The following is a 26,774-nucleotide window of genomic DNA, read 5'->3' as shown; positions in this document are numbered from 1 at the left end:
GATGTACATGCTGTTACTTGTGTTTACTTCAGTTCTGTATGCATCTGACAAAAGCAGTAGCCATTTATTAGGAGATTAACACAACATGAAAAAGAGGGGTTGACTTAAAAGGCTAGTGCCCATAAGCTATCTAATTTCCATGTGTGCCCTTTATGCAGTAACGAACTTACAAGAGATTCAGAGAAGAAAGATGTCGAAGATCGTAAATCATCTGCTTCTCTGCAATCAGTTGCCTCCAAAGGACCCTATAGCAAAAGCAATCAGTTTGATCAGGTATGTTATTACTACCCTTTTCTATAGTCATCATTTCTATTAAGTAAAGGTATAACATTTCTGGACATTTGCAGCCATGGGAAAATACTTTTTTTTTTGCTGTAGTTTCCTGCTTTTGAGAGAAAATGGAAATGTCGGGGTAAATTTAAATATATGCCATGCTAACTTCTTATTAAATTTACAATACAAAACAAAATACATTTTATAAAACATTGTACAGTTGTATGAAATAATTGTTTTGTTAAGTTTTAGTAAACAAAACTATTAGCTTTTTCCTTTAACAACTACACAAATATCCTGTTTTTGTGAGAACCCAGTAAGGTTGTACCATTGAAGTACCTAACCCTAAGCATGTCTGTATATCAGCTGGCAGAAACAAGGAAGAAATAAGAGTTAAGATAGAAGCCATTGTTTTTACTAGAGCAAATAGAAGTTTTAAAATATTATATTCTAGACTTAAGAATGATCTGCATACAGCCAGCACTATCCAAAATCAGTACAAAAACCCACAGCCCCTATCAGATGTGCTGCTGTGGGGCATGTGGGCTCTCAGTGGTAGAGCCCCTGTTTTGCATGCAGAAGGTGCCAGGTTCAGACCCCGGCATCTTCAGTTAAAGGGATGGGGAAGAAGGTGATGGGAAAGGATCTCTGCCTGAGAGCCTGGGGCGCTTCTGCAGACAATAATGAGGGGGCCTGGTTCAGTGGTAGAGCATCTGCTTTGCGTGCAGAATGTCTTGGATTCTGTCCCCCGCATCTCCAGTTGAAAGGACCTGGAAGAAGGTAATGTGAAAGACCTGCATCTGAGCCGCTGCCAGTCTGAGTAGACAGTACTGACCTTGATAGACCAGCGGTCTGATATTGTACAAGGCAGCTTCATGTGCACAGAAGAGATTAATGTTCTTCCTTCGAACTGCTTCAATCTCTGGAAAAAATGAGTGTCTGTCTCCATCCTAACAGGTCACATTACTGAGGGCTATCAGTGTATTTGAATGCTGAGTTACTCTAAAGATTAACATTGATCTACTCTGCAATAAATCATCATCAAACACCATTAGTTCTCTAGTGTTTGTTGATTTTATGTGCCTAACCATGAACTGGTTTCTTTTTTGACTAGCTTGTTAAAAAGCAGATCTGTAAATCTACCCTTGTTTTGGAACCCATCAAACCAGTGCTCCTGCTTCTCCTGTCCTAGGCTTCCCACACTGACTTGCATTTATTTCTGAACCTTGTTACTTGTACCATCTGTCGTAGTTTAGGATGGAAGTCCTTTTTCCTGTGGGAATTGTGGGCAGGATCAAAACCAGTGAGTCTTGAAGAAGGCATTAGGTACCAGGCTTCTTCCTAACTTGCTGATTTTGTCCACAGAAGCAGTTTCTCGCATGGAGAGGCGTTCAGTAATATGAGCACCTGTAGTCCGAAGTGGTACAATCCAGGCACAATCTTGTCCCTAGGGTTCCACAGTATGGTCTAGATTGGTGCTGCTGTATCATGAAATCTTTTTGCCAAAGTTAAGATTAGTTATCCTCCAAATGAGGTCCCTTTTCTTCTGTTTATGATTGTTCCATGTTCTTAATGTCTGTTCGGGACTGCTGGGGGATTTCTCCTTTTAATTTTTTAAGCTTTTTTAAAATACTATTTATTAGCAATATTTATAGATAACAGTAATAATGATTACAGTAGTAACACGTTACAAAGAATATTAATAAAACTGGTAATTACCGTGATGTTTGTTTTAAAACACATAGAAGAGAAATAATATCAAATTATTTGTGAGAACATGCAACAAATTAAGGTAACTTTTTCTCCACTGATGCATGCTGGAGGAACATGTCTGAATATCTGCTCGTTTTACTATTTTAAGATGCCAATAAAGGTATTGTACTGTATTGAATATCTGCTCCTTTTTTAATATATTTACAATCTTCCTGTGCTGCTGGTTCAAAGTCCTGCCAGAGGCAGCTTAAATTTAAAAACCACAGTATATTTTTAAAAACCATCAAAAAAGAGCTTTGCTCTCCTTATATGCCTTTGAACTTGCCCAGTTAAATCAATACCTTTCTGTTCTGTGATTTTGTAAAGAGTGTATATGGTCTTATTTTCTTGATCCAATAGGAAAGGGGTTTGCCGTCATCACAATCTTCAGTGCTTGAGAGGAGCAGTTCTGGCCTTCATCCAAAATCTGTTCTTCAGGTATAAGCAGCCTTTAGCATGCCGGCTACAATCATTCACAGTAACTGAAAAGGAGGCAGTGCAACATGTCATACTCTCCTTCAAATCCACATCTTGTCATTTCTTTAAAATATATTCATAAAAATAGGCCAAGGGAGCTAAAGGTTAATTGTAGCATATGACTGGAAGCTCTTGATGGCCAACGTTTCTCTGACTTGCTTTTTTCTCTGCTTTATTTGCATGTCAATCTGAAAAATAAATTAAAAATATTTTAAAGCACTGGAGTAGTTTGCAGTACTGTACTTTTGATGCCTTGAAATGATTCCTGGTTGGGATAAAGTTGTCCTCTTCCTTGAAGTTTGGCTCTGTTGGCACAATTTACCAACCCTCTGTGTGTGGGGGAGGGGTTGAGGTTCAGGGATCCCTAATACTTTCTCAGATTGCTTGTGTTCAGCCACTCCTTTGCCTAGACCTGAGAATATGGAAGAGATCGTCAGCAAGGGAAGAGAAATTTCTGGTAGCTTATAGTTTAGAAGTGTCCCCCTTCCAAGATGGATTTTAAAAAGCTGGAGAGCCACTTTGCATATGCATTTATAGTTTGATATAAGATCTTTTAATTCTCATTTATCCTCTTTTTATTTCAAAAAAACTATAGCATCCACTTCCAGATCGCCTAGCAGGTCCAGGAAGACAAGGTCCCTTTCCTCCTAGGCCAGTACCAGATGAGGATGAGATTTGGAAGCAGAGGCGAAGACAGCAAGCTGAAGTATCTGCGGCAGTTGAACGAGCCCGTAAGAGACGAGAGGAAGAGGAACGAAGAATGGAAGAGCAAAGAAAAGCAGCATGCGCTGAGAAACTAAAACGACTAAATGAGAAATTTGGTTGTGTATCGAAACCACCCCGGGAAGACCCACTGAAAGAAAAAGTGAATGAGAAGGAAAGGGAAAAAGAGAAGGAAAAGGCAAGCGAAAAGGAGACAGACAAAGTAATAGAAAATGAGAGCGATGGGAAGGAAAATCAAGAGCCAGACAAGGAGCCTGAGAAGGAAGGGGAAAAAGAGGAGAAAGACAAAGCAGAGGAAAAATCTAAAGTTGAAATATCCGAGCCTGAGAAGGCAGTCACTCCACCTCTGATAATAGAGAAGGAACTTGAAGTTGAAAGCATCAGTAAGGATGAGAAAGGTCTGTATTAATTCTTCTGGGTTTTTTAATTGATTTTTTTTAAAGCAAGGTTGCAACACATGTGCACAGCATAAACTTGAAGTGTAGCAGCTCCACAGATAAAGAGGCAAAAGCTTTTTGTGCTGAGTTTTCAGTTGGAGCTGCTTCAGTGTCAGATCATAAGTAAAAATCCAGCCATATGAGCACACCAATTTAGGTAGCGCGTGCATGTAACTGCTTTGGATCTCTGCTGTGAATCCCTGGTTTCTGGCTGATCAGCACCTTCAGAATCCAGTCGTGTTTATAAAGCTTAAGGTGGGATGTGTTGCACAGTTGTAGCTCAGTAGAGCAATAATCAGCGATTGCTGTGCATTAATGAGGCCTTCCGCATGGCATTCTGGATACATGCCCTAGCTTACCCTCCTGTTTCTTTTGAGTAACAGTTCCCTAGTCTATGCCATTTTTGCATAGTTCTGTCCATTCAATTTTAGGTATTACTTCCTCGTGATGTCCTGTAGGGTTTTCTCTTTTTAAAAAATCCCGCCCACATTATTTAAGATTATTAAAGTGACTTTAACAGTGTGTAAAACTTGTATTGTCTACCTTTTTGAATGTGCATTGCATGCGGAACTAATCTTTGCCTTTCTCTTCCCCCCCCCACCACTATTTTCTCCTTTGATAGAGAGCCAGGCTGTTTCTGAGACACCAGAGAGCAGTCACAGTGAAAGAGAGAGTCCCCATGAAAGTGAGCCTGATTCAGGTGCTCAGCCTCGTCCTGCTATTTCCTCTGGCTATCAGAAACAGTATCAGAAGTCATTACCACCAAGGTTTCAGAGGCAACAGGTAAAATGTTGCTTTCCTCTCTGCTGCTAAAAGCTTATGCTTGCTGTTAAACAATTGTTCAGATGTTTGCTTATTTATTTGCTCCATTTATAGCCTGACTTTCACCCTGAGCCTTAAGGTGTATTGCAACTAAAACTAGTATAAGAAGAGTGTAATTCATGCAGCCAACAGTTACTCTATATGGGGTATAAGCGAAGCAAAATAAATATATCCCATAATACAGAAGCACATTTGTAAGTTCTTTGTAAATGTTGTACGTACTCTGTACAAGGGTCTAGAAATTATAGTTTCCCTCCTGATAAAGTTTAATGAAGATATGCAAATATTAACATAGTATAACTGAAGCTTGCACATTAGCTGGGCTGGCTAGCTTACAGTATGGTTGTGTTGTGCCTCAATTTTGAAGATGCTGTCACTCCCTATCAAGGTCCCATCCAAGTGCTGCCTCTCTTGTTCCCTCCTTTTATCCTAATAGGCCCGAGTGCAAGCTCTGTGGCTAAGAAAGGAGTGGGCTGTGGGGTCGCATGCTCTCCCTCCCCTGTGGCCTTTCCTGTGTTGCATTCACATTCCCCCTACTCTTCTCTTGATGGTCTTAAGCATGATTAAAGATTACCTAGGCACCAGTCATAACCGTGGTTAATGCCACAAGGTTCCCAGTCAGCTTTTGAAGCTTGGAGATCAGGGGCATCACATGATTCTTGGGTTTGGCTAGCAGAGAAGAAATGTGAGCATGGCTCCAAAGACTCGGCAAATGGTCCCTGCCCTGTTTAATACACTTCTAGCAAGAGATATAGTTTTATCACTTCTGCAACTTATCAAAATGTTTATGCATTTGTTAAGGGATTTAGACCTGTCGTTCCATGAAGCTGAGGGCAGCTTAAATTAGAGCAAAGTAAACAATCACATTTGCAAACAGACTTTAAAGCACAATGCTGAGGTGGTTGAGACAAAATAGGCCTTCAGTGTCAGCCAGTCAGGTTTGGTCACACAAGCAAGGTCTTCTAAAAACTCCTTTAAGAGCAAGTCATGGACGACAGAAGCCTCGGTGTTGACAAAGCATCATGTTTGCTGTGGGCCAGTCAGGAAATTCTTCCATCCCATCTTAAGTGATGTAAGTGATATTGTGCACAGGGTGAGCACCATCTCTCCTTTTGTTTGCCTTCACCACCACCGTACACATAGTCCCACCACCATACACATACACTGCTGTTAAGTTCGTGTAATCTCCATTACACAAAGCTCTACACGTGCTGTAGCCCAAACAGATGGCCGTACATAACAATACAGATTTAATACCTGGAAGCAAAAGAGGCCACTCCCCCAGCTCAACAAACCCGTTCCTACTCTTCCCCGCTGTCCGCCCAAAAGCCCCTTTGATGTTGTCAGTCTTTGTTGGGGAAAAAAGAATTGATCTTTTTGTAGGAGCAGATGAAGCAGCAGCAGTGGCAGCAGCAGCAAGGGGTCCTGCCACAGTCCACGCCCTCGCAGCCTTCGAGTGGGCCCGTCCCCCCGCCACAGCACAGACCGCTGTATCAGCCCATGCAGCCGCACCCTCCACATCTGGCTTCTATGGGGTTTGATCCACGGTGGCTCATGATGCAGTCTTATGTGGATCCACGAATGATGTCAGGAAGGCCTGCTATGGATATGCCTCCCATGCATCCAGGTACAACCCCGTCCCACATTACTATTATTACCAGTCAAGTTGGCAACAGGGACCAGGAGCTGTGTAGTAGTTGTGTAAAAGTATTCTGTGTGGCAAGCCAGCCAGAAGCCACTTCAAATCTCTGCACATCCTTATTAGGCATACTCAGAAGTATGAGGCATCTCTTAGAAATGGGAAATTGCCCACTATAAGCATTCATATTAGTCAACATTAAATGCCACCAGTTATGCTTTTGTAGGACCTGCTTTTTTGTATAAAATTTACTAAAATGGGTATATTTTTATAGTAAGTAGAAGGACACCGGAGCATAGCTAATAGCACTTCACGTTAGTTATTATGAATGCCTATGTATGAAAATTTCTCATTTCTAGTAGGCAGCAGACAATTTCTTCAAGGCTGTTTCTCCCCCCCCCCCCTGCTACAGCTAAGTAGCAACAGAGTCTGCCATTTCTCTGCTAAAACAGTGTTGGAATGCTGGCCAAAGCCACCTAGAACAGGGATGTACAGGAAGAGTAACCTCCTTTTGTTAAGCACATTTCTGCTTAGTGAGGAAATTATAGACAACTGAGAGATGTGGCTGCTGGTGCTGGATGATCTGCTTGTCACTTAGGATCTCTGTCTTGCTGGTGAAGATGGGGAAGAATGCTTAATATCCAGTTAGGAATGAAGGAAGCTTGAGGTCTTAGAAAAGCCATTCTGTAGCAGGTGAAGCAGTAGGTTAGCTGGTTTTGTGTTTAGTTCATAAACAGTTTCTCTATTAAAAATATCTGAAGTGAGTGGCATTTTAAAAGGATAGTTAAAAGAACAGCACTAGCCAGGTTTGCCACAGTTTTGAGACCTGTGAGAATCAGTAAATTTTTGCCTGGCTCTGAAAACTGTTATGATGTCAGCTGGCAAGAGGCATTAGAGACAGTATTCTGTAATTGAAGGGCTGTTGCTGAAGATGACCCGCTTCGTAACCACGGATCTGGGCTTTATGATACGCTACACCCAGGTGGTTGTGCCTACTGTGCATTTTGTAACTCTAGGTATTATACTATCATAAGTATAGGAACCATATCCCAGCATCTGTGCTTTTTGGAGGCAGAGTTGTAGTTTAAACTACAACTGTGTCAGAACACAGCCGAACATATGAAGTTGTCTTATACTGAGTCAGAGCATCAGTCTATCAAGGGTGGTATTGTCTACTCTGACAGGCAGCAGCTGGCCAGGGTCTTCGGGCCAAGGTCTTTCCCATCATCTGTTAACTGATCCTTTTAACTCGAAACGCTGGGGATTGAACCTGGGAACTTCAGCCTGCAAAGCAGATGCTTTACCTCTGAGCTGCAGCCCCTCCCTAATGGAGGAAGCTGTGACTTACTATTGCACTGTATGTTTCAGTCAATATCTGCCTCCAAAGTTTGCTGCTTAAATGCCTGTGTCAGGCCATTAGGTTCAGCTTCTTAGGTTCACTTGAATGTCTTTGTTACAGGAATTATACCTCCGAAGCCACTTCTGAGAAGGGACCAGATAGAAGGGGCAGGGACTGGTTCAGATTCGTTTGATCACATTGCTCGGTCAGCAAGGGAGCATACTATACCACTGTCTGAATCACGCATAATGTGGGGATCAGATCCTTATCCCCATACTGAGTCTCAACAGGCTACTACCCCTTCAAAGATCACAGAAGAAACTGAAGACGTAAGGTAAGCTTCAGAATTTCTGCTGATGCAGCCCAAGATCGCATTTGCCTTTTTAGCTACTGCATCACACTGCTGACTCATGTTCAGTGTTCGGTCTATTAAGACAAGATCCTTTTCGCACACACTACTGCTAAGACAAGTCTCCCTCATCCTATAGTTATGCATTTGATTTTTCCTACCTAAATGCAGAACTTTACATTTATCTCTGTTGAAATGCATTTTACTGGTTTTAGTCCAATTCTCCAGCCTGTCAATATCATCCTGTAACCTGGCTCTGTCTTCTACCATATTTGCTACCCCTCCCAATTTAGTATCATCTGCAAATTTAATAAGTTGCTTCAGGTTGGGGGACTGCCTGAAAGCAAGGTCTAACCCCCAACACACACACACCCCATCATACGAGAGGGAAGGATCGTCTTCCATAAGAGGATGTACATAGAGCTGTGAGTTGTAGGTGATGACCAGGGTCATTCAATTGCTTTTCGTGTTGGGTGTGTCCTGTAGAAAGTGACTCCGGGGTACTTGTCTAGGTCTGTCAATGTGGCTTTGCACTTCTCCAAATGAATTCTGTAATTTTGCAGAATGCTTGGTGTAAATCCTGCAAATATGTTGCCGTAGCTAAAGGCCTTAGCTGAACATGTGACTTTCTTCTTTTAGGCCTGAGTCATTTCTGGATCAAGACCAGATGACCGTTCAGACGGTTTACTCTGTAGAACCCAAACAGTTGGACTCCCACACAAAGACAGACTTATTCATAGAACCCAGTGAAGTGGACATTCAGAAGACTTCTGAGAGACCTTTGGAGGATGCACAGTCTCACCAAACTGAGACTCCTGTTCCTACAGTTGGCTTTGAAGTAGCTGCAGAAACTATCACACAGAGCACTCAGGAGGAGCAGGCATTCGTAGAAGAGAGCAGTTCTCCCTTGACGAGGAGCATTTCTCATGGGTCGAGCCATTCCCTGAAATCAGAAGAGCAAGTGAACGATACACAAGCAAACATTTCCAAAGTGAGCTGTAGACCCCTTGAGGTGAAAGAGCCAATTGCAGAAAGACAAGATAGCAAGCCAAAAAAAGAAGGGTTCACAAGTAATAGATTGTCAGAAGGGACAAAACCTGAAAAACCCTTCAAGCCTAAATCTGAAACTCGATGGGGTCCAAGGCCAGGTTATGGCAGAAGAGAAGAGGGTAGTGACAGGCCAATCAGAAGGTCTGGCCCAATTAAAAAGCCCATCCTTCGAGACATGAAGGAAGAGCGTGAACAAAGAGAAGAGCGAGAGCAGAAGAAGGAAAGGGAGGGAGAGAAACAGGCAAATGAAAGGGTTATTAAGGTTGAGAAAAGGGAGCCGCCTCAGGTGCCTTCTGCCAAGCTCGATCCAGAGAATACCGTCACCGATAGTAAAAAGGCGCCGCAAAGCACACCACAAGCCCCAGTTTGTGCAGACAGTCCTGTGCAGGCTGCAGTTACTCCTGCCGTTCAGCAGTCACTTGCACAGCAGGCAACAGAGGCGCCACCCGCGTCTCAGCAGCCCTCTGCCGCACAAGCACCCCCGCCAGTAGTTCCACAGCCACCTAGTCCACAAGCAGCTGTTGAGCCTCCTCCCCTTCCTGTCCAGCAGCCGCCAGTTCAGCAGCCCATCAGCACCACAAAGGAAGAAAAACAGACAGACAAAGCGATCGACAACAAAGAACGGCCGATAGAGAAACCTCGCATGGAAACCAGGCCTGTGAAAAGGGAGCCTGGTCTGCCTCCCAGAACGTACTGGAAAGAAGCGAGGGATAGGGACTGGTTCCCTGACCAAGGATATAGAGGCAGAGGCCGGGGAGAATATTATTCTAGGGGCCGCAGCTATAGAGGCTCCTATGGGGGCAGGGGTCGGGGCCACAATAGAGACTATCCGCATTACAGAGACCCCAAGCCTAGAGTGGAGCATGTGCCTTCTGGTCCTCTCAGACAGAGAGAAGAAAGTGAAACCCGTAGCGAGAGCTCTGATTTTGAAGTGGTTCCCAAACGCCGAAGGCAGAGAGGTTCAGAAACGGACTCTGACAGTGAAGTGCACGAAAGTGCGAGTGACACCCTTCTTTCAGACAAGGACAGCTTGAGCAAAGGTAAACACCCAAAGCGAGAAGAAAAGGCAGATCCCAAAAAACCTACCAAGGCCTTGTTGTCTTTCAAAGCCGAAAATAACATACGAGGGGACGGTAGGACACCAGACAAAGTTTATGTGCGGGAAGATGAGAACAAGCCCAAGCCTGGTTTCCTTCCCAAAGGAGAACCTTCCAGGCGTGGCAGAGGGGGTATGTTCAGGCGCGGAGGCCGAGATCCGGTGGGCCGTCCACCCCGGCCATCTACCCTTAGGAGACCAGGCTACAGAGAGAATCAGTGGAACCCAAGGCCACCGGAAATATCCAGAGTTGAAGAAGGGGACGTGCCACGAAGGCATGAGCATTACAGTTCTGTGCCGCTGGATAAAAGGCCGCCTGCAAAGTTTGAGAGGAAGTTTGACCCTGCTCGGGAAAGGCCTCGAAGGCAAAGGCCTGCACGGCCCCCCAGGCAAGACAAGCCGCCGCGCTTTAGACGTCTCAAGGAAAGAGAGGCTGCCTCGAAAATAAGCGAAGCCACAACTAGCTCATCCTCGAGCACTGCGGTGAGCAACACTGTTAATGAGCAGCCGAGCGCTACTTTGGACGTTTCGGGGAGTAAGACACCTGACCTGTCCAATCAGAACTCTTCTGACCAGGCGAACGAAGAGTGGGAAACTGCTTCTGAAAGCAGCGACTTCAATGAGAGGCGGGAGAGAGACGAGAAGAAATTGGCAGATGTGACAGCGCAAGCGGCCATTAAGGCAGGGGAAAGCACCCTGGCCCCCAAGAGGGAGATCGCTAAAAGAAGCTTTTCCAGTCAGCGTCCTGGGATCGATCGGCAGAATCGCCGTGGCAACAGCGGACCCCCAAAATCTGGGCGGAACTTCTCAGGGCCACGAAATGAGAGGAGGGGTGGCCCCCCACTAAGAAGTGGGAAAAGGGGGTAAGTGAAGTTGCTTTATTGGTCTGCTAACACAGAATTTGACGGGTCAGAAACAAAATGTATTGTTCACTTCAGGTTTAAACAATAATGTAGCTGGTTTAATTAATCAAGTTGGATTGAATATCTGACCCCCATATAATGGTTCATGTCAGTATGCTGTTTACCAAATGAAGGAGAAAGTGTGGTGGTGGTGATGAGAAAAGTGGAAGTCTTCCCTGATCAATGACCCCTTTCCCTAAAATCCATTTAGTCTCAAGAGCCATCAGCTAAAACTTCTTTTTATAAATGCTCAATGATGAGATGGTAAGAATTCTGAGCAAGGCTGTCAACAACAGGATGTGTTGGAGGTTGTTAATTCATAGGGTCGCCATAAGTCAGAAGCAACTTGACAGCACATAGCATTTGGATGTTTTTCAGTTATGAAAGTTAAGGACTTTGAGAACTTGACAGACATACTGCAGTCGCAACTGTGCAGGAAATTGTTACCTGGTTGTGCTTTTGGAGTACACATTTCCCCACAAAAGCCACTCAAGTCTGACCATTTTGAAAAGCTGTGAAGATGTATACGTTGCCTTAATTTGGAGTGAAATCAGTGAAGACCTTATCCTTCATTATATTGAAGTATTCTGTGGAGGATTCACTTCTATACATTACACACAAAAAAACCTACCAGCATGTCTTTAGCACGTTCAGTAAGCTCTGCTTTTTTCATTAAGTAAATATAATTATTTTCCAAGAATCAACATTTGTTGTTCAGAATTTTAGAAAGCACATGAATTTGCCCAGAAAATAGCAGCATTCTGTAACTGTTGTCCTAGTAATATCTGGCATGTTGTCAGTGTTCCTAAGAACCCATGGAGTGGCTAACATGTACAAGTGAGCTTTGGAGAGGCTGTGGATAAGCATCTGTACTGCCGAGTGGAGGCTTGAAGTATACAGCATACTTCAGACTCGAGCTTAGGTCCCGTGCTAGGTAGAAGAATGAAAACATGTCACTAAGACAGTAGAAATGTGTTCCAGAAGCAGCCAATGAAGTACAACTTCTGTAGGGGAATCCAAAGCACTATTTTCCACTTCAGACAAACAGCGAGGGTTTTCTACTCTCAAAATGTACCCTTGCTTTGTGACTGACTGTATTATGATCACAGGCCTGAGCGGGACTTTGGTCTTGATGTGACCGTCCTTTCCAGTCAAGGGCTTCTTCTGATAGATGATTCTTCCCATCCGACACTAACACCTTGAAACTTCTACGAGGAGCTGTGTGTCATTGCCTCAGTTTTAGTACCTCAATTAAAATCAAGTCAAAGTTTAACCCCATCTGCATTTTTCTGCCCCCCCCCCCCCATCTTCAATTGCACAGCGCTATGTTTTTCCCGAAGTATCAGCTGGGATGCTACTGGTGACTGATCTATTCTTTTTTCTGGTATAGACCATATGAAGAACAGGCACCAGTTATGGTTAACACTGAACCAGTCAGCTGCATTTTACATCAAGAAGAAAATGGGGGTGGTGCTGCTGCCCTGAAAGGCTCGAAGGATGCCAACAACAAGAAGCGAGAAGAGCCCAAAGCTGGTCCAAAGAAGCCCAAAGAGAAAGTGGACGCCATCTCTCAGTTTGACCTCAACAACTATGCAAGTAAGTACCGGGATCTAGAGGCGTTCTTTCAAGAAAAAGTCTGTGGCAGGCTTTGTTCTTTTGCAGTAGTGGTATTGGTTGTGACGACTTCGTTGATTTTATTCAGCCTTCTATATGTTTCCAACCAAACATGCGGTCTCTGTTTGCAGGTGTAGTCATCATTGACGACCACCCTGAAGTGACCGTATTAGAAGATTCCCAGTCCAACTTGAACAATGATGGTTTTACTGAAGTGGTGTCCAAAAAGCAGCAGAAACGCTTGCAAGACGAAGAACGCAGGAAGAAGGAGGAACAGACGGTGCAGGTTGAAAATAATGCATGTGGCTGTTTTAGCACACAGGTCTTCTGTGCGGATTTTAAAAAGAAGCATCCTTAAGTTGCTTCTTGTTTTCCCCGAGTAGTCTTTCTCTTCACTCCCATTACCCAGTCACCCTCTGGTTCCTTCAAAAGGAATCTGAATTATTCACTTTTGCAACATCCCTATTGTAGCTGGAATCATGCAGCATAAGTAAAGTAGATTATTCATGATTGCTTTTATTATTGTAAGAATCTCTGGAGGCCTTTTAGGCAGAATGGAGAGGTGGTGGTGTAAAAATTAGGGAAAACTGCAAAGCATTAGATGTTCGCATAATTAACCATTCAGACACATTTGGGCCCTCGTTACTCCATATCATATTTGTTGCCATTTCCCAGAAATTGTATGGACAAGGAATGGGCCCAGCCATCTGCTTGCACAAGGATTGTGGATCTTCTCTACTTTCCCTTCCTTCAGCAGCTGTTTTTTGACTTTGGGAAAATTGATTTGCTGGACCCACCTTAATAACTGTCCAGCTCAGTGGGCTGCAGTAAGAGAGAGAAGAGGTTGAAGTTGCTCAGGACGGGCAATATGGCCCCCTTCTCTGTCCCCACATCAGCCCAGCAACCTGCACAGATCCTACAACCCCGAGAATAAATTTTCAGAGCCAGAAAGGACTGGGTGGCAGGGGGGAGATGCTGGAAAGATCCATAACAGTCAGTGCCTTTGGTTGATGGATCACTGGATCCAAACCAGATTTGAAAAAGGTTTGCGTTTTCAAATCTCTTTCCTCTGAGTGACCCTACTGTGCTGAGTCTAAACAAATGCTTTCTGTTTTCTCTGTACAACCTGATTTTATAAGCCTCTTCTCCCTACAGTTGTCATAAACAAAAAAGTCCAGAGGCTGTAACAATATAGCGGAGTACCTTAGCTCCCTAAGATCAGAGGGGCGTGTTATAAGCATACTTCCGAACAAGCGAAAATGACTGGCATTTAGTATCCAAAGTTTTCCACTTAGGCAGCATGCAGACTCTCTTAGCCGACTCCTTTATTTTTAGGTTTGGACCAAAAAGGGTTCAAGTGAAAAAGGAAGGGGTCCGAGTTCCAAGCTACCGCCCAGGTTTGCCAAAAAGCAACAGCAAGCAACAGCCGCCGCCGCTGCCGCTCAGCAGGTTCAAGCACAAGCTCAAGTGCAGCTTCCACCGCAGTGTGTTGCTCAGATTCCAAGTCCACAGGTGTCGGTTCAGCCGCAAGCACAGACAACGTGTGCCGCGAGCAACAGTGCAGAGTATACAACAACAAGCAAAAATCTTCAGAACACGCCTTCTCATAACGCTGTCGGATCTGAATTGTGGGAAAATAAAGTGCCACCCACAGCAGTCCTCAATGACATCTCTAAGAAATGTAAGCAGAGTTCTTTTTCACCCCGCTAAAGACGCAGAAAAAATGTGAACCCTGTGCAGTCTTAACTTGGAATTTAATGTCTGCATCACAGAGATGATGCTCCAGCATCTGAAATATGTTTTAATTCTAGTAAGCCACAAGGCTTGTCTTTGCATGAAAAAAAACCGAACATCTGTTTCCAGCTCTTCTTCTTAAGTATCCTATTACTGTAAGATTGCTAGAGCAGTCGGTAATAAATGAGTTTTCTGCCTCCCGTTTGTGCACTGATGTATGGGGCCTCTTCAAAAGGGGGGGGGATTGGAGGTCTAGCAGTTTATTGCCTGTGACTGATTCTATGCCTGAGTAGACAAATCCATAATGGTTTTGCAGTGAGCATTTTTACTATCAGATGTTCTAGTTCCATTCTGTTCCCTTGACTTTCAGTGGGACCAATTAGTCCTCCACAACCTCCTTCGGTCAGTGCGTGGAATAAGCCTTTGACATCATTTGGATCAGCTCCATCTCCAGAGGTAAGAGACAGACCTAATAAAACATGATGGAGTATTTTCAGATTTGTAATTTGTCAGTGAATGGAAGTTAAGTGAGTGAGGTACATATCCTCGATCAGGACCCTGAAGAGGCAGTACAGAAATATTCTAAATAAATAAATATCCATCAGAGAAGAAGACCTTCAATGGCTGGAACTGTATGGCTGACTTTTGTTTCACGGGTGAAGCAGCCATTGGCATAATCTGTTGTCCCCAGAGGGTGAGGTTAGTAGAATTGCATCTTATAATCAAGATCTGCTGACTAAAGATCACTTCTGCTGACACAAGTCACTTCTACCATCAGAAGGGGTGTGCGTGTTGCTTATTTGTCTCCCCACTCCACCCAGCTGCAGCCCTCTGAGCTCCCTGAAATGTTATTCCAGCAGAACAGAGGACTCACATGAACAGTATATAAGGTGGTTGAGAGTCTTCGGTGGGAGGGAGGAATTGTCAAAAACACGTGCACCCTTCCATAGGCGGAAAGCAACCTTAGGAACCAACCTCTTACGTCTCTTAAGCAAACCTGATAACGGAATTCCATTTTTCATGGTCATTACTTGCATGTAGCCATTTCCTTAGAGTTAAATTAAACTAAGTAATGTAGCACTACAGATTGCATAAGTTTTGAAAGTAAAATTCCTGGGATCCTTACTAGGGAACAACTGCTGGGCAAGAAAGTGGAATCGAACTGGGAATAGAAACTATTCAGTTTGGAGCTCCAGCCTCTAGTGGGAGCGACAATGAAGTTGGCTCAATTTCAGAGAAACTCACAGAGAAACTTCCTGAGCCAAAAGAGCAAAGGCAGAAGCAACCCCGGGCAGGACCTATAAAGGCGCAAAAGGTAAACGAAATTTTCCTGTTCCTGGGGAATAACAGAAATATGTGCAGATAGCATTTTGATCCCGTCAGACATGAAATGCTGAAAAAACCCTTTCTATATAACCTTAGGAAAAAGAAATGATACTATTGTGGTGATGGGGAAGGGGGGCTGGATGTTGAATACCGCTGTATAATGCCCACACTGACCAAACCATTTTGCTGCTCTATGTGGGCTAAGGTAACGTTACATAAGGCATGTGCTGCGGTTTTGTGTTCACTTCTGTACATGGAGCTAAAAACTGCAACTTAATGAGGCATTGAAAAGGTGTCTGCATGTCCTCCCCATTTATCCCCCCTCTATCCTGTTCTTTCAAGTAAGACACTGAGGTTTTGCACGAGTTAAATATTTTCTTTCCTTAGATACATTGAGCCTAAATAGGATTTGTTCTGTAATAGTGGGCATAATTTAAGTCTTAAATTGTGCTCTCTTTCCAGTTTCTAAATATACACGTTTGGATAAATTCTTCTGTGAGCTCCTTGTTGTTGAAACTTTGCTGTTGTACCAATTTAAATAGTAACCCTACTTATTACTCCCATGCTGCCACTTGGTGAAGAGGGCTTTCCATTCCTAGTGCTTTGGGATCTAGATTGCAAAATTCAATATACAAAATGTTTCAAACTGTAATGTTCAAATGTTGTTCAGATTCCAGATCTGAGTCCCGTGGAAAACAAAGAGTACAAGCCTGGTCCCATTGGGAAAGAGCGGTCGTTAAAGAACAAGAAGGTAAAAGAGGCTCAGCAAGGGGACTCTGAAGGACAAGAGAAATCCAGTCCAACCACAGTCAGAAGCCCAGACCCCGTTGCCCCCAAAGAAGTGAAGGCAGCCTCAGAACTTGGTACTGAAATCGGAACAATGATATCGGTGTCGGCTACAGAGTTTGGAACAACCCAAAAGGTAGGAAATAAATCAGAGTGGCTCCTGAGGAAAGGTCAGCTCCTCAGTGCTGAATCACTGTCATTTAGTTATAGCTCAGTGTAGCTTTAAAGAAGGGGATCAGTGTGGTGAATGGTCATAAAAACTACCAGAGTGTTTGTGAAGAAGCTGGATTCGCTGGTTGTTCCTTCTATATGGCTTTTGTCACAGACACTTACAGAATGAGCCTTGATTACTTACCGTGAAGGCTCCTTCTGCTCTGAGATACGAAGGGCATCTATGATTGGGTGTTTCGGCTTCACTTGCTTCGGGAGGCAGGACCTTACAAAACTTTCACTCCCACTTCCTGTCTCCTGGGAAACTTCAGTTCAAAACTTTCCGAGAAGCTACTGGGCTGAAACATAAGTCCCCCAGGAAGGTAGTACTTAGAAAAAACAGGTTATGACCAACAAGGAATAACAAGGAGAAACAGTATTTGCAGATATGAGTGCTTTCATAACACAATGACGGAAGACAGAGAAGGAAATAACAGAACTTACGAGGTACTGTCTAACGTTATACTAACCCTGTTTTAGGAACTAACTGCTGCAGGACGTCAGGGCGGGGAGATGCCCTTCGTATCTCAGAGCAGAAGGAGCCTTCACGGTAAGTAATCAAGGCTCGTTCTTGCTCTGAGAGAGAAGGGCATCTATGATTGGGACATACCAGAGCTGTCCCCTATAGGACGGGGTTAGACGTCCTGTAGTACGCTCTGAAGGACGCGCTGTCATGGGCCCTGCCTTCGAAGCTGAGGACCCAGAGGACTCTGAAGCTGAAGTGGAGGAAAAGGTTGCTTCTGGTCCTTCAGTACCTCCATTGCAGTCAGTAGTACAGGAGCCTGAAACAACTCAGCAGGAACCACAGCTAGGCAGAGAGATGGAACAAAGGCAGGCAGAAGCTACTCGTCCCCCAACTCCTGCAGTGGAAGCTGAGAATGGCAGCCCTCCAAGCTCACCTGAACCTGATAGGCATATCAGGACTCGCCAGCGTATAGTTTTGCAGGGTAGGCGAAGGAGTGCTCGCCTGGAAAGCCTAAGCAGACAGAGAACTGGTGCTGAGTCGTTGCAGGATGAAGCCTAGCTTGGAAGTGCACTGACTGATAAAGGCAGTGCAGGCACGCTTTCACTTTGCGGAAGCAACCGTGCAATTTCCCTGCCTTCTTGCTACTGCTATGATTGATCTTTCCGGCCGTTGACTCCTGCCTGTTTTGACGACGCCTCTGAATACTGACCTTGGGAGATAGCAGAATCTTTGTTGCCTGCTCCGAAAGGGGCTGTAAGCTCTTGACCCATCGAACCAGAAATCACCACAGAGACAATCAGATTCCAAGCAGATGGCTTTACTGGTCAAATAGGCAATACAGTGCATTGAGGATAAGATGACAGCTATGAGTTGTCTTGCCCGTTAGTTGGAAATATAAGGCAGAGAAACGGCGGGAGATTACAAAGCATAAACAGAGCATTATTTCCCAGGAGTGGCGTTCCCAGGCTTTGGTATGTGAAGCCGTCCTTGAAGTCTGGTACCTCCCGCACGTCTGAGGACTGCGGGCACCGCCCAGCCCTTGGCCTACGCCGGCACACGCGCCTACCAAAGGCGGCATTCGCTGAAGCGTACAGGTTTAATTTATAGTGCCTAACAAACGTGGAGATGGAAGACCACGTTGCAGCCTTACATATCTCTTCCAAAGGGGCCCTACGGTCAAAGGCCGTAGAGGTGGCCGCGCTCCTGACTGAATGGGCCGTGATTCTTGGTGGAACTGCCAGGTTACTGTGTGCGTATGCCTGAGAAATACACTTCGTGATGGTTCTGCTGATAGCCGCCCGTGACATGGCCTTCCCTTGGTTGGGCGGGGAGAGATTGATAAAAAGAGCATCTGATGTTCTATAGGGGCCTGTGCGTCTAATGTAAATTTGCAAGGCGCGCCTCAAATCTAGGGAATGCCATTCTCTTTTAAGGTTTTTGGGTGAGGACAAAAGGAAGGCAAAACTATTTCTTGTTCCCTATGGAACCTAGAATTAATTTTTGGGCAGAAGGACAGGTCTGGCCTAAGCACCACCTTGTCCGCGTGGAAGGTACACAGGCCTGGTCTGACTGACAAGGCGCTAAGTTCTGAAACTCGTCGAGCTGATGTCACTGCCGTTAAAAATAGAGTCTTCATGCGTAGCCAAGTAAGTTCCACTTGGCGAAGGGGTTCGAATGGGGTTTTGGTTAATGCAATCAAGACCGTATGTAAACTCCACGTCAGGAACCTATGGATGACAGGTGGAGAAATTAATGCTACGCCCCTCAAAAAGGCCTGGACGTGAGGATGTTTGGCAATTGGAAAACCTGAAATCTTGGGAACTAAGGTGGCAATGGCGGCCAGCTGCCGGCGTAGTGTGGAAACCTTCAGTCCCTGTTTACGCCCGTCCTGTAGAAAGGCTAGAACTTCTGACACACATGGCTTTAGCGGGTTGACGTGTTTACGACGACTCCATCTGGCGAAGGCTTTCCAGGAGGCGTTATATATTCTGATGGTCGAAGGTCTTCGAGACGCTAAGATGGTGTCTTTAATCTCTGGAGAGTAGCCTAAGCCTAGGAACCTGTCTCTTTCAATGCCCAGGCGGTCAGCCTGTACCATCCTGGGTTGGGGTGAAGGATCAGCCCCTGATGCAGAAGATTGACCCTGTCCGGTAGTTCCAAGGTTCCTGGGTGGACAGTTCTCTCAGGACAGGAAACCAAGGCTGACGTGGCCAATAAGGAGCAACAAGGATCACCGACGCTCGTAGACCCCGTATGCGACGTAACACCTGTGGAATCAAGGATAGCGGGGGAAAGGCATAGAGAAGTTCTCTCGGCCATGGAGACACCAGTGCGTCGGTCTGTTATGCTCCGCTCTGTTTGTATCTGGAGTAGAACCTGGGAAGTTAAAAAAAAAAAATTTATTGGTTTTTATAATATAAATTTTCCATGTTAACAAACAACAATATACGTAGTATTAAAAACTAAATCATAGGTAATGTTGTTATAATTGTTTAAGTGCTAAATAAAAATAAAAAATAAAGGAAAATTTATTGACTTCCCCATCACCTCCGTCCGCCTCTTAATAAAGTATTCTATCCCATCGTCTGATCTTAATTACTCTTATATCTCAATTAGGTTTCAATCACATTATACTATCAATATAATTGATTACATTTCTTTATGTTAACAATGTCATCTAGATCAGATTAAAAGGTATTCTTCCATTTTCCCCAGTCCTATTCATATTCACAATATTTCATCCACGCCTCCCATTCCCCCATAAATTGAACATTGTCTTTTTGATTTAAAATAGCTGTAAGTTTTGCCATTTCCACCAGTTCAAACATTTTCATAGTCCAGTCTTTTTTCCCAGGAGTGTCTGCCCCTTTCCATTTTGCTGCATAAAGCAGTCTTGCAGCTGTAGTCGCGTAAATCAAAAAAGTCCTGTGTTTTAACAAATCATCAGGTATCATACTTAATAGCATCATTTCTGGTGTTTTGGGTATGTTTTTTTGTACTATTAGTCTTAATTCGTTATAAATCATATCCCAAAAATCCTTAGCTTTGTCACAAGTCCACCACATATGATAAAAAGAACCAACTTCTTTATTACATTTCCAACATTTAGGGGATGTCAGTTTGTAGATCTTTGCAATCTTCTTAGGCGTTAAATGCCATCTATACATCATTTTATAGATATTTTCTCGAATTGACTGCGCATTTATTCCTTTCAGGTCTTTCGCCCATAGTCTTTCCCATTTGTTTAGGGCAATATCATGTCCCACAGTTTGAGCCCAATTAATCATTGTTGGTTTGATTATTTCCTGCTCACAATAAATTGTTAAAAGAAGATTATACATTTTAGAAATCAGTTGAGTATTATTATCTAATAGCATCCTGTGAAAAGATGATTTTTCTTTAGAGAATCCATTCTTCATATCTTGTGTAAATACTGATTTAATTTGATGATATTGAAGCCATTGTAAATCGTCTTTAAGTAACTGAAAGTCTTTTAGTGGGCTTTTCTTTCCTTCCCAGTTAATTAACTCTTGGTAGGTGATAAATTTGTCCAATCTAAGTGGGCGTAATGAGGTGATATCCACATCGGTGTTACTGGTTCAAAAATATGTTTATATCTCATCCATATATGAAATAAGGAGGACCTGATTATATGAGTAGAACCTGGGAAGTTGATGGTTTCCGAGGAAGCCTTGAAGAGGTCTCGCATGCAGTCTGGCCCACTGCACAGATTGGATGCAGGCTATCATCATGTGTCGTGCCGCGCCTGGCCTCCGGCGACCCCCGGGGTCTCTGCCCTGGAGAGGGGTGGGGGCGGGGGAGCCTCCTCGGCCTCAGACCAGTCCGAGGGGGAGTCAGAACTTTCTCCTCCCTCGGACGTTGCCAGGTTGCTGGCCAACTCTCATTCAGCCTGCACGCAACCCTCTCCGGCTTCCTCCCCGGCCTCAGCTCCCCTCTCGCCTTTTAACCCTCCCCGGCCAGAGAGACCCCGCCCCTTCCCCGCTACCGCCCCTTTCCCCGTGCTCCCCCGTGCCGAATGGCCGCTCGTGCGGCTCTATCGGGCTCTCCGGCAGCTGCGCCGGCCCTTCCCCGACCCGCCCACGCCCTCCCGACCATCAGCTGGTGAGAGGGGCGGAGTCCGTCGGGCCGCGTCACTCTGGCTGCGTCGGGGCCTGCGGCTCCTGGCCGGGTTGCTCCGTTCCTGGGCGGCGCGGCCCGTCCAGCCGGCTACCTGGGAAAAGAAGGGAACCGGCGTTGTGGCCCCCCCGACTCCCCCTGAGGTGGCCGGGTGATCCAGCGAGCCCCCCTTGCCTACCCCGTGAGTACACCTGAGCCCGGGGGGTCGGAGGCGGGGAGACAGCGGCCCGGGAGCCGGCCTGTAGGCTCGTCCCGGGACATCATGCCTTGGAGTTTGGCCAAAAGCATTAGGCGAGATGACTTGGCAGCAATTGTCTTCTTGGAGATGTCGCATATTTGGCAGATCTTGTCCTCTGGCAAGATGAGAAGATTGGTGGAGGTATTGATATAGACTCCTAGATGTCGGATGTGCTGTGATGGAATCAGCTGACTCTTCTCGAAGTTTGTCAGGAAGCCATGTTCTGCCAGCATCTGCAGAACCATAGCTGTGTGTTCTTGGCTCTGGCGTTCTGATGAAGCACAAATCAGAAGATCATCCAGATAGGGATGAAGCCTTATGCCCCTCTCGCGAGCCAGCGCCACCAAGGTTATAATCACCTTGGAGAACACTCGCGGGGCCGAGGTAAGACAAAACGTGAGGGCTGTAAACTGGTAGTGCAGATGGTGAAACTGGAAGCACAAATATCTGCGGTGAGCAGGATGAATCGGGATATGAAAATATGCTTCCTTGAGGTCCACTGACGTGAGAAAGTCTCCCGGTCTGAGGGCCTCTGAGATAGACTTCAGAGTCTCCATGCGGAACTTTTTTCGATGGATGAATTTGTTTAGGAATTTTAAATCGAGAATGGCTCGCCAGTTGCCGTCTCTTTTTGGCACTGTAAAGAAGATAGAGTAAACTCCAGATCTTCTCTCCAGCGGAGGGACTTCTTCTATGGCACAGATGTCCACAAGGTGATGAATGGCCGCCAACGTTCTGAGCCGTTTCTCTTTGTTCATGGGACGTGGGGAAGGCACCACCCGGTCTGGAGGATTCCTGAAAAATTCTACTTGGTAGCCTTGTGTCACTATTTTCAAAACCCAGGGGTCCGGATGGGAGGAGGACCAGTGTTCCTAGAAAAACTTGAGCCTGCCCCCCACAGGCCGCAGGAGGGCGTCATTGCTTGGGCTGATGTGGGGCTTTGTCCCCTCTGTCTGATTGAGGATTGGTGAAGCGGGAGGACCTGGAAAAATGACCTCCCCTATGAAAGGACCCCCACTGTGAATTCCACTGGCCTTTCCTATTGTCAGGTCTATAGCACGACAGGGCATGAAAGGACCGAAAAGAAGTTTGGCTGTGATATTTGTAGTCTTTACTTAGGACCTTGGGAAGGGCCTTCTTTTTATCTTTAGTTTCAACTAAGATAGATTCTAAAGATTCCCCAAACAACTTGCCACCTTGATAAGGGTAGCCCATCAGAACGATTTTGGATCTGTGCCCAACTTGCCAAGGGCGGATCCACATGGCCCTCCTAGCAGCCACTGAGATGGCCAAGGCTCTTGCGGAAAAGACCATGGACTCTAACGAGGAATCGGCCAGGAAGGAAACCGCCTTAAGTATTCTTGACACCCCCTCCAGAGCGTTCCTATCGTCTTCAGGTATAAGCTGGGCTAACTTCCTGACCCAAACTATAGCCGCTCTAGAGACCAGGGCCGAAGTAATGGACACGCTGGTGGCTAGGGCTGAGGCTTCATGGGAACGTTTACAAGCTAGATCAACCTTGCGATCAACAGGGTCCCTAATCATTACCTGGCCCTCTTCAGTAGCCAAGTCTGCAGAGTGCAGGGCTGAAACAGGGGATTCAACTGTGGGGACCTGAAGCAGGTCGGCTGAGGCAGCTGCCAAGTTATAAAAAATTTTGGTGAACTGAGGGGCCCTCCCCCCCCCCCCAGAGGTTTAGCCCATTCGGCCTTAACTAGGCCAGTGAAATAATCTGGAACAGGGATGAAGTTGGAAGGGGAGTCATTCATATGAAAAAATTCCCTTAAACCTTTTCCCTTGCCAGTAGAGGGAGTTGCGGTTTCCTCTGACAGATCTAAGGCCGCCAGGGTTTTAGTCAGAAGTGAGGGAAAATCCTCAGCATTAAAAATTCTATTTTGTTTATTTTCTGCACCCCCCTCCTCTTCACTAGAAGAGAATTCGCCTTCTTCTCTCTCCCTTCCTTCATCATCTGTGGAAAAGGGAGAGGCATCGGGTTCCCTCCGTTCAGAAAAGGAGACGGATTGAGCTTTCAGATCAGCCTTAGTGAGGCTATGCTTGCTCTTTTTACTCTTGGCGCGAGAATCCACCCCCCTTTGGTGGAGAGGAGGGGATGGATCCCGTGAAGTAGAGGGGCCGCGGGAAGGGGCTGGGGAAGATAAGCTGACCATTCTAAGACCCTCGGCAAAGGAGTCTCTCACTAAGGCAGACAACTCTGCCCTTAAAAATGCCAGTCCCCCCACCCCCATGGGAACCGGCGGTGTAGGTACTTTACCCATGGAGACTTGTGCGGCTGGCCCCTGCAAGGTTGAAGCGGCGCCATCGTATGGAGTCGGAGCAGCTGCCGCCGCTGTGTGCTCCGCGCCGCGGGCTGGAGACGGAACGGACGCAGCCGTTGCATGCTCGCTTATGGGGCCTGGGAACGGAGTGGTCGGAGCCGCTGTGTGTCCCTGAGCGCTTTGGAGTTGAGGCGGAGATGCGCTCATTTTCGGCACCTTCGGGACTCTAAGACCACGGGCGGCGTTAAGGAGGCGCTTGGCCGTTTTCCCGTGCGCCGACCCGATTTTCTTTTTACTAGGCGCGGATTTTTCCTTGGTCTTAATGCCTGCTAAATAGCTGCAAGAGGGCTGGTCTCCGCCCTCAGCTGGTCTAAGCAGAGAGGGGTCCAAATCGCCCTGGCCGATGTATTGGTCGGGGCGATCCTCCGCCATTTTGTTTTGGCGGGAACTCGCTGCTCGACCGTTGCCCTCTACTAATAAGCTAAACAGAGAAAGGATAGTCACTGGTAGATTAAGATAGGATTAGAATAGAATTGAGTAGATGAGAATTAGGTTAGAAATCAGATAAGAAAATAACCTTTCCTAAAGCTGCTTCAGAGAGCTGAAAAAACACGCTCTCCCGATAGCGAGGCAGGAAAGAACTGGAGAAGAAGGGGGGTGTTTCCCAGGAGACAGGAAGTGGGAGTGAAAGTTTTGTAAGGTCCTGCCTCCTGAAGCAAGCGAAGCCGAAACACCCAATCATAGATGCCCTTCTCTCTCAGAGCGAGAACTCACTGCTAAAAGCAGAAATGAATAAGACTGTTCTTATGCAGCCATGTCTCAAGGGCCACCTGCTTCTTACATGCAGCCCCCACTACTAAGATCTTCCACATAGACCTTACTCTCCCTGCCTATGGTTGTGACGCAGGTGGGTGGGGTCTTTTGAGTGATGGGGTCTTTTGAGTGATGGCACTGTATGTGGTTCATTTGTCGCCTTCCTTGCTTCTGATTAGGCTGAAGGCAAAACCCTTTATTGTTTTGGCCCAGCTATTGGGTGAGTAGTTTGCTGTGGTTTTATTCTGATTATTATCCTGTGTTTTTAACACTGCTTTAGGTGGTCACCTTTTCTGATGGTGTAATCTGCTATTATGGTTATTTCAGCTGCTGTATTACATTTAATGTAGTCTACTGTGCTACAATTTTTGGTTTTTTAAAAAATTTCTTCTCTTTATTATAATGTTTTTTATTTTTTTATTTTTGTAAGTGCTCTAAACTGCATCAAAAGGCAGGATATAAATATTTTAATACGTACCCAAGAATCTGAGCATGCTGTATCTATGCAGGTATCTGTACATTCTTTTACTGGTGTGCATCTGCTGTTGGAGCTTGCCAAGGAACAATAGCTGCAAATCTCTGAAAAAATTCAGGCAGTGTAAAATTGTTCTTACTTTCTTCTGCCAGTTGTATATCCACAAGACAAAAGTCAGATGTTTCACCATCCACTTTCAACCACGGTGGCAATTTCTGATGGGGGAGGTTTCGTTTGCTACTAAAGTTCATCTGAAAATGTGTGTTCAGTTAAAATATCTCTTTTGACATAGGCATAGATGGCTTTAAAAGGGGATTAGACAGATTCATGGAGGATAAGTTTATCAGCGGCTACTAACCATGGTGACTAAAGAGAACATCCACATTCAGAGGCGGTTAACCTCTGAATTCCAGTGCTAGAAGAAATCAAGGGGAAGGCCTTGGCCTCTGGGTTTGTTGGCCCCTCCGCTGTGACTGGTTGGCCACTGTGTGAGAGAGGATGCTCTGCCAAATGGTCTACTGGAATGATCTGGCAGAGCTCTTCTTTTGTTCTTAAAGATTGTCCAGGAATATAGCTTTAATGCAAAGCGTTCTGTTGGCAAGTGGCCCTCAGATTGCCTCTAACCTTCCATGTGTGGTCATTTTAAGGAGTGAATAAACAGTGCTGTGCATTGTGAAACCCATTTTACCCTGACTAGATTCTCATATCATAGACCCTGTTCCCACACAGATTTGCAGACCGTAACTGAGGTCACCCAACACCTTTATTTCACTGGATAAATACTGGTAAACTTGAGCAATTACACCACTACCTGAACACTTTCTTGACTGCCTCCAAGACTGAAATCTTCCATTTTTCTTCCTAAATGCTTCATTTGATTACAACTTATTTTTTTAAAAAAATACGTTGGAGCCAAGCAGCAGCTGCCCACAGCCACCTTCTAAAACCAGCCAGACAGGTAGGTAGGGGCCCTGCAGAGCAGAGTGTTCGCTTCTCCCAGCACAGCCAGCTGCTCCAGAAGGCACCATAGTTGATGGTATCAAAACCTCTGAGAGGTCTAAGAGAATAACAAAGGGAGCTATCCCAGTCACTCTCCCAGCAAAGATGTTCCACAAGGGCGATCAAGGCAGTTTCTGTCCCAAACCTGGGCCTGTATCTGTATTGAAATGGGTCTAGTTGATCTTTTTGCTCCGAGACCACCTGAAGTTGGATGGTCAGGCCACTGTGCATTCAGGTACCTTACCCAAGAATGAAATATTGACCTTGGAATATGTAGGTCAATATCAATCTGTCTTCTAAGATAATACCTCTAAGATATTGAGGACTTTTCTCCTTGATTCTTAAAGCAGTTTATTTGTTAACAGTCACCATGGACAAATAAAGATTAATTGCTACTGTCTTGGCTGCAGCATGCGTGAGAACTCACTGGAGATTTCAGGAGAATCAGCAGCATGTTTCCTCACAGCTGAGTCAGCTGACCCCCAAATATCAAAATTTTATTTCTGTGCAGTAAGATGTTACGAAGATGTCACCTAAATCCTCCTTTCACAACTGTAAGCAGCAGGAGCTAGGAGACGTCCTCCTGTAGTCTGAAGGAACGCGTGGAAAACTGGCCTGCCTGCCCTGCCATTGTAGCATTTATTGATTAGTCAGGTGTCTGTTTTTTAGGAGGTTTTTGGTCATTGTTTCTGTGTGTTGAATTAATGGCAAGACACTATTCTTGATAACACTTACCAAGGCAGAGAGAGTTTGGAACTTTGAAGCTTGTATCATGCATTCATACTTACAGATTGTGCTTAGCAGAAGAATTGCCTTGGGTATGGTTTCTCAAGTAAATCTG

At 45.3% G+C, this 26,774-nt stretch overlaps 1 protein-coding gene across 1 annotated transcript in view; it reads left to right on the top strand.

Moving 5' to 3' along the window:
- The window catches only part of PRRC2C (proline rich coiled-coil 2C), an 88,846-nt gene that overhangs the window by 28,471 nt on the left and 33,601 nt on the right, over positions 1–26,774 (top strand). The window contains exons 10-23 of the mRNA XM_056845468.1: positions 159–273; positions 2,386–2,463; positions 3,098–3,623; positions 3,807–3,813; positions 4,271–4,445; positions 5,868–6,111; positions 7,583–7,796; positions 8,451–10,820; positions 12,250–12,455; positions 12,605–12,759; positions 13,809–14,154; positions 14,578–14,663; positions 15,337–15,522; positions 16,204–16,455. Coding sequence (XP_056701446.1) covers positions 159–273; positions 2,386–2,463; positions 3,098–3,623; positions 3,807–3,813; positions 4,271–4,445; positions 5,868–6,111; positions 7,583–7,796; positions 8,451–10,820; positions 12,250–12,455; positions 12,605–12,759; positions 13,809–14,154; positions 14,578–14,663; positions 15,337–15,522; positions 16,204–16,455 — 4,960 coding nt within the window. The remainder of the gene's footprint in view (positions 1–158; positions 274–2,385; positions 2,464–3,097; positions 3,624–3,806; positions 3,814–4,270; positions 4,446–5,867; positions 6,112–7,582; positions 7,797–8,450; positions 10,821–12,249; positions 12,456–12,604; positions 12,760–13,808; positions 14,155–14,577; positions 14,664–15,336; positions 15,523–16,203; positions 16,456–26,774) is intronic.

This window comes from Euleptes europaea, chromosome 2 (assembly GCF_029931775.1).
Source record: "Euleptes europaea isolate rEulEur1 chromosome 2, rEulEur1.hap1, whole genome shotgun sequence".
Classification (NCBI taxonomy): domain Eukaryota; kingdom Metazoa; phylum Chordata; class Lepidosauria; order Squamata; family Sphaerodactylidae; genus Euleptes; species Euleptes europaea.
Note: the sequence above shows the minus strand (reverse complement) of the source record. Positions and strands in the feature narration are given on the sequence as shown.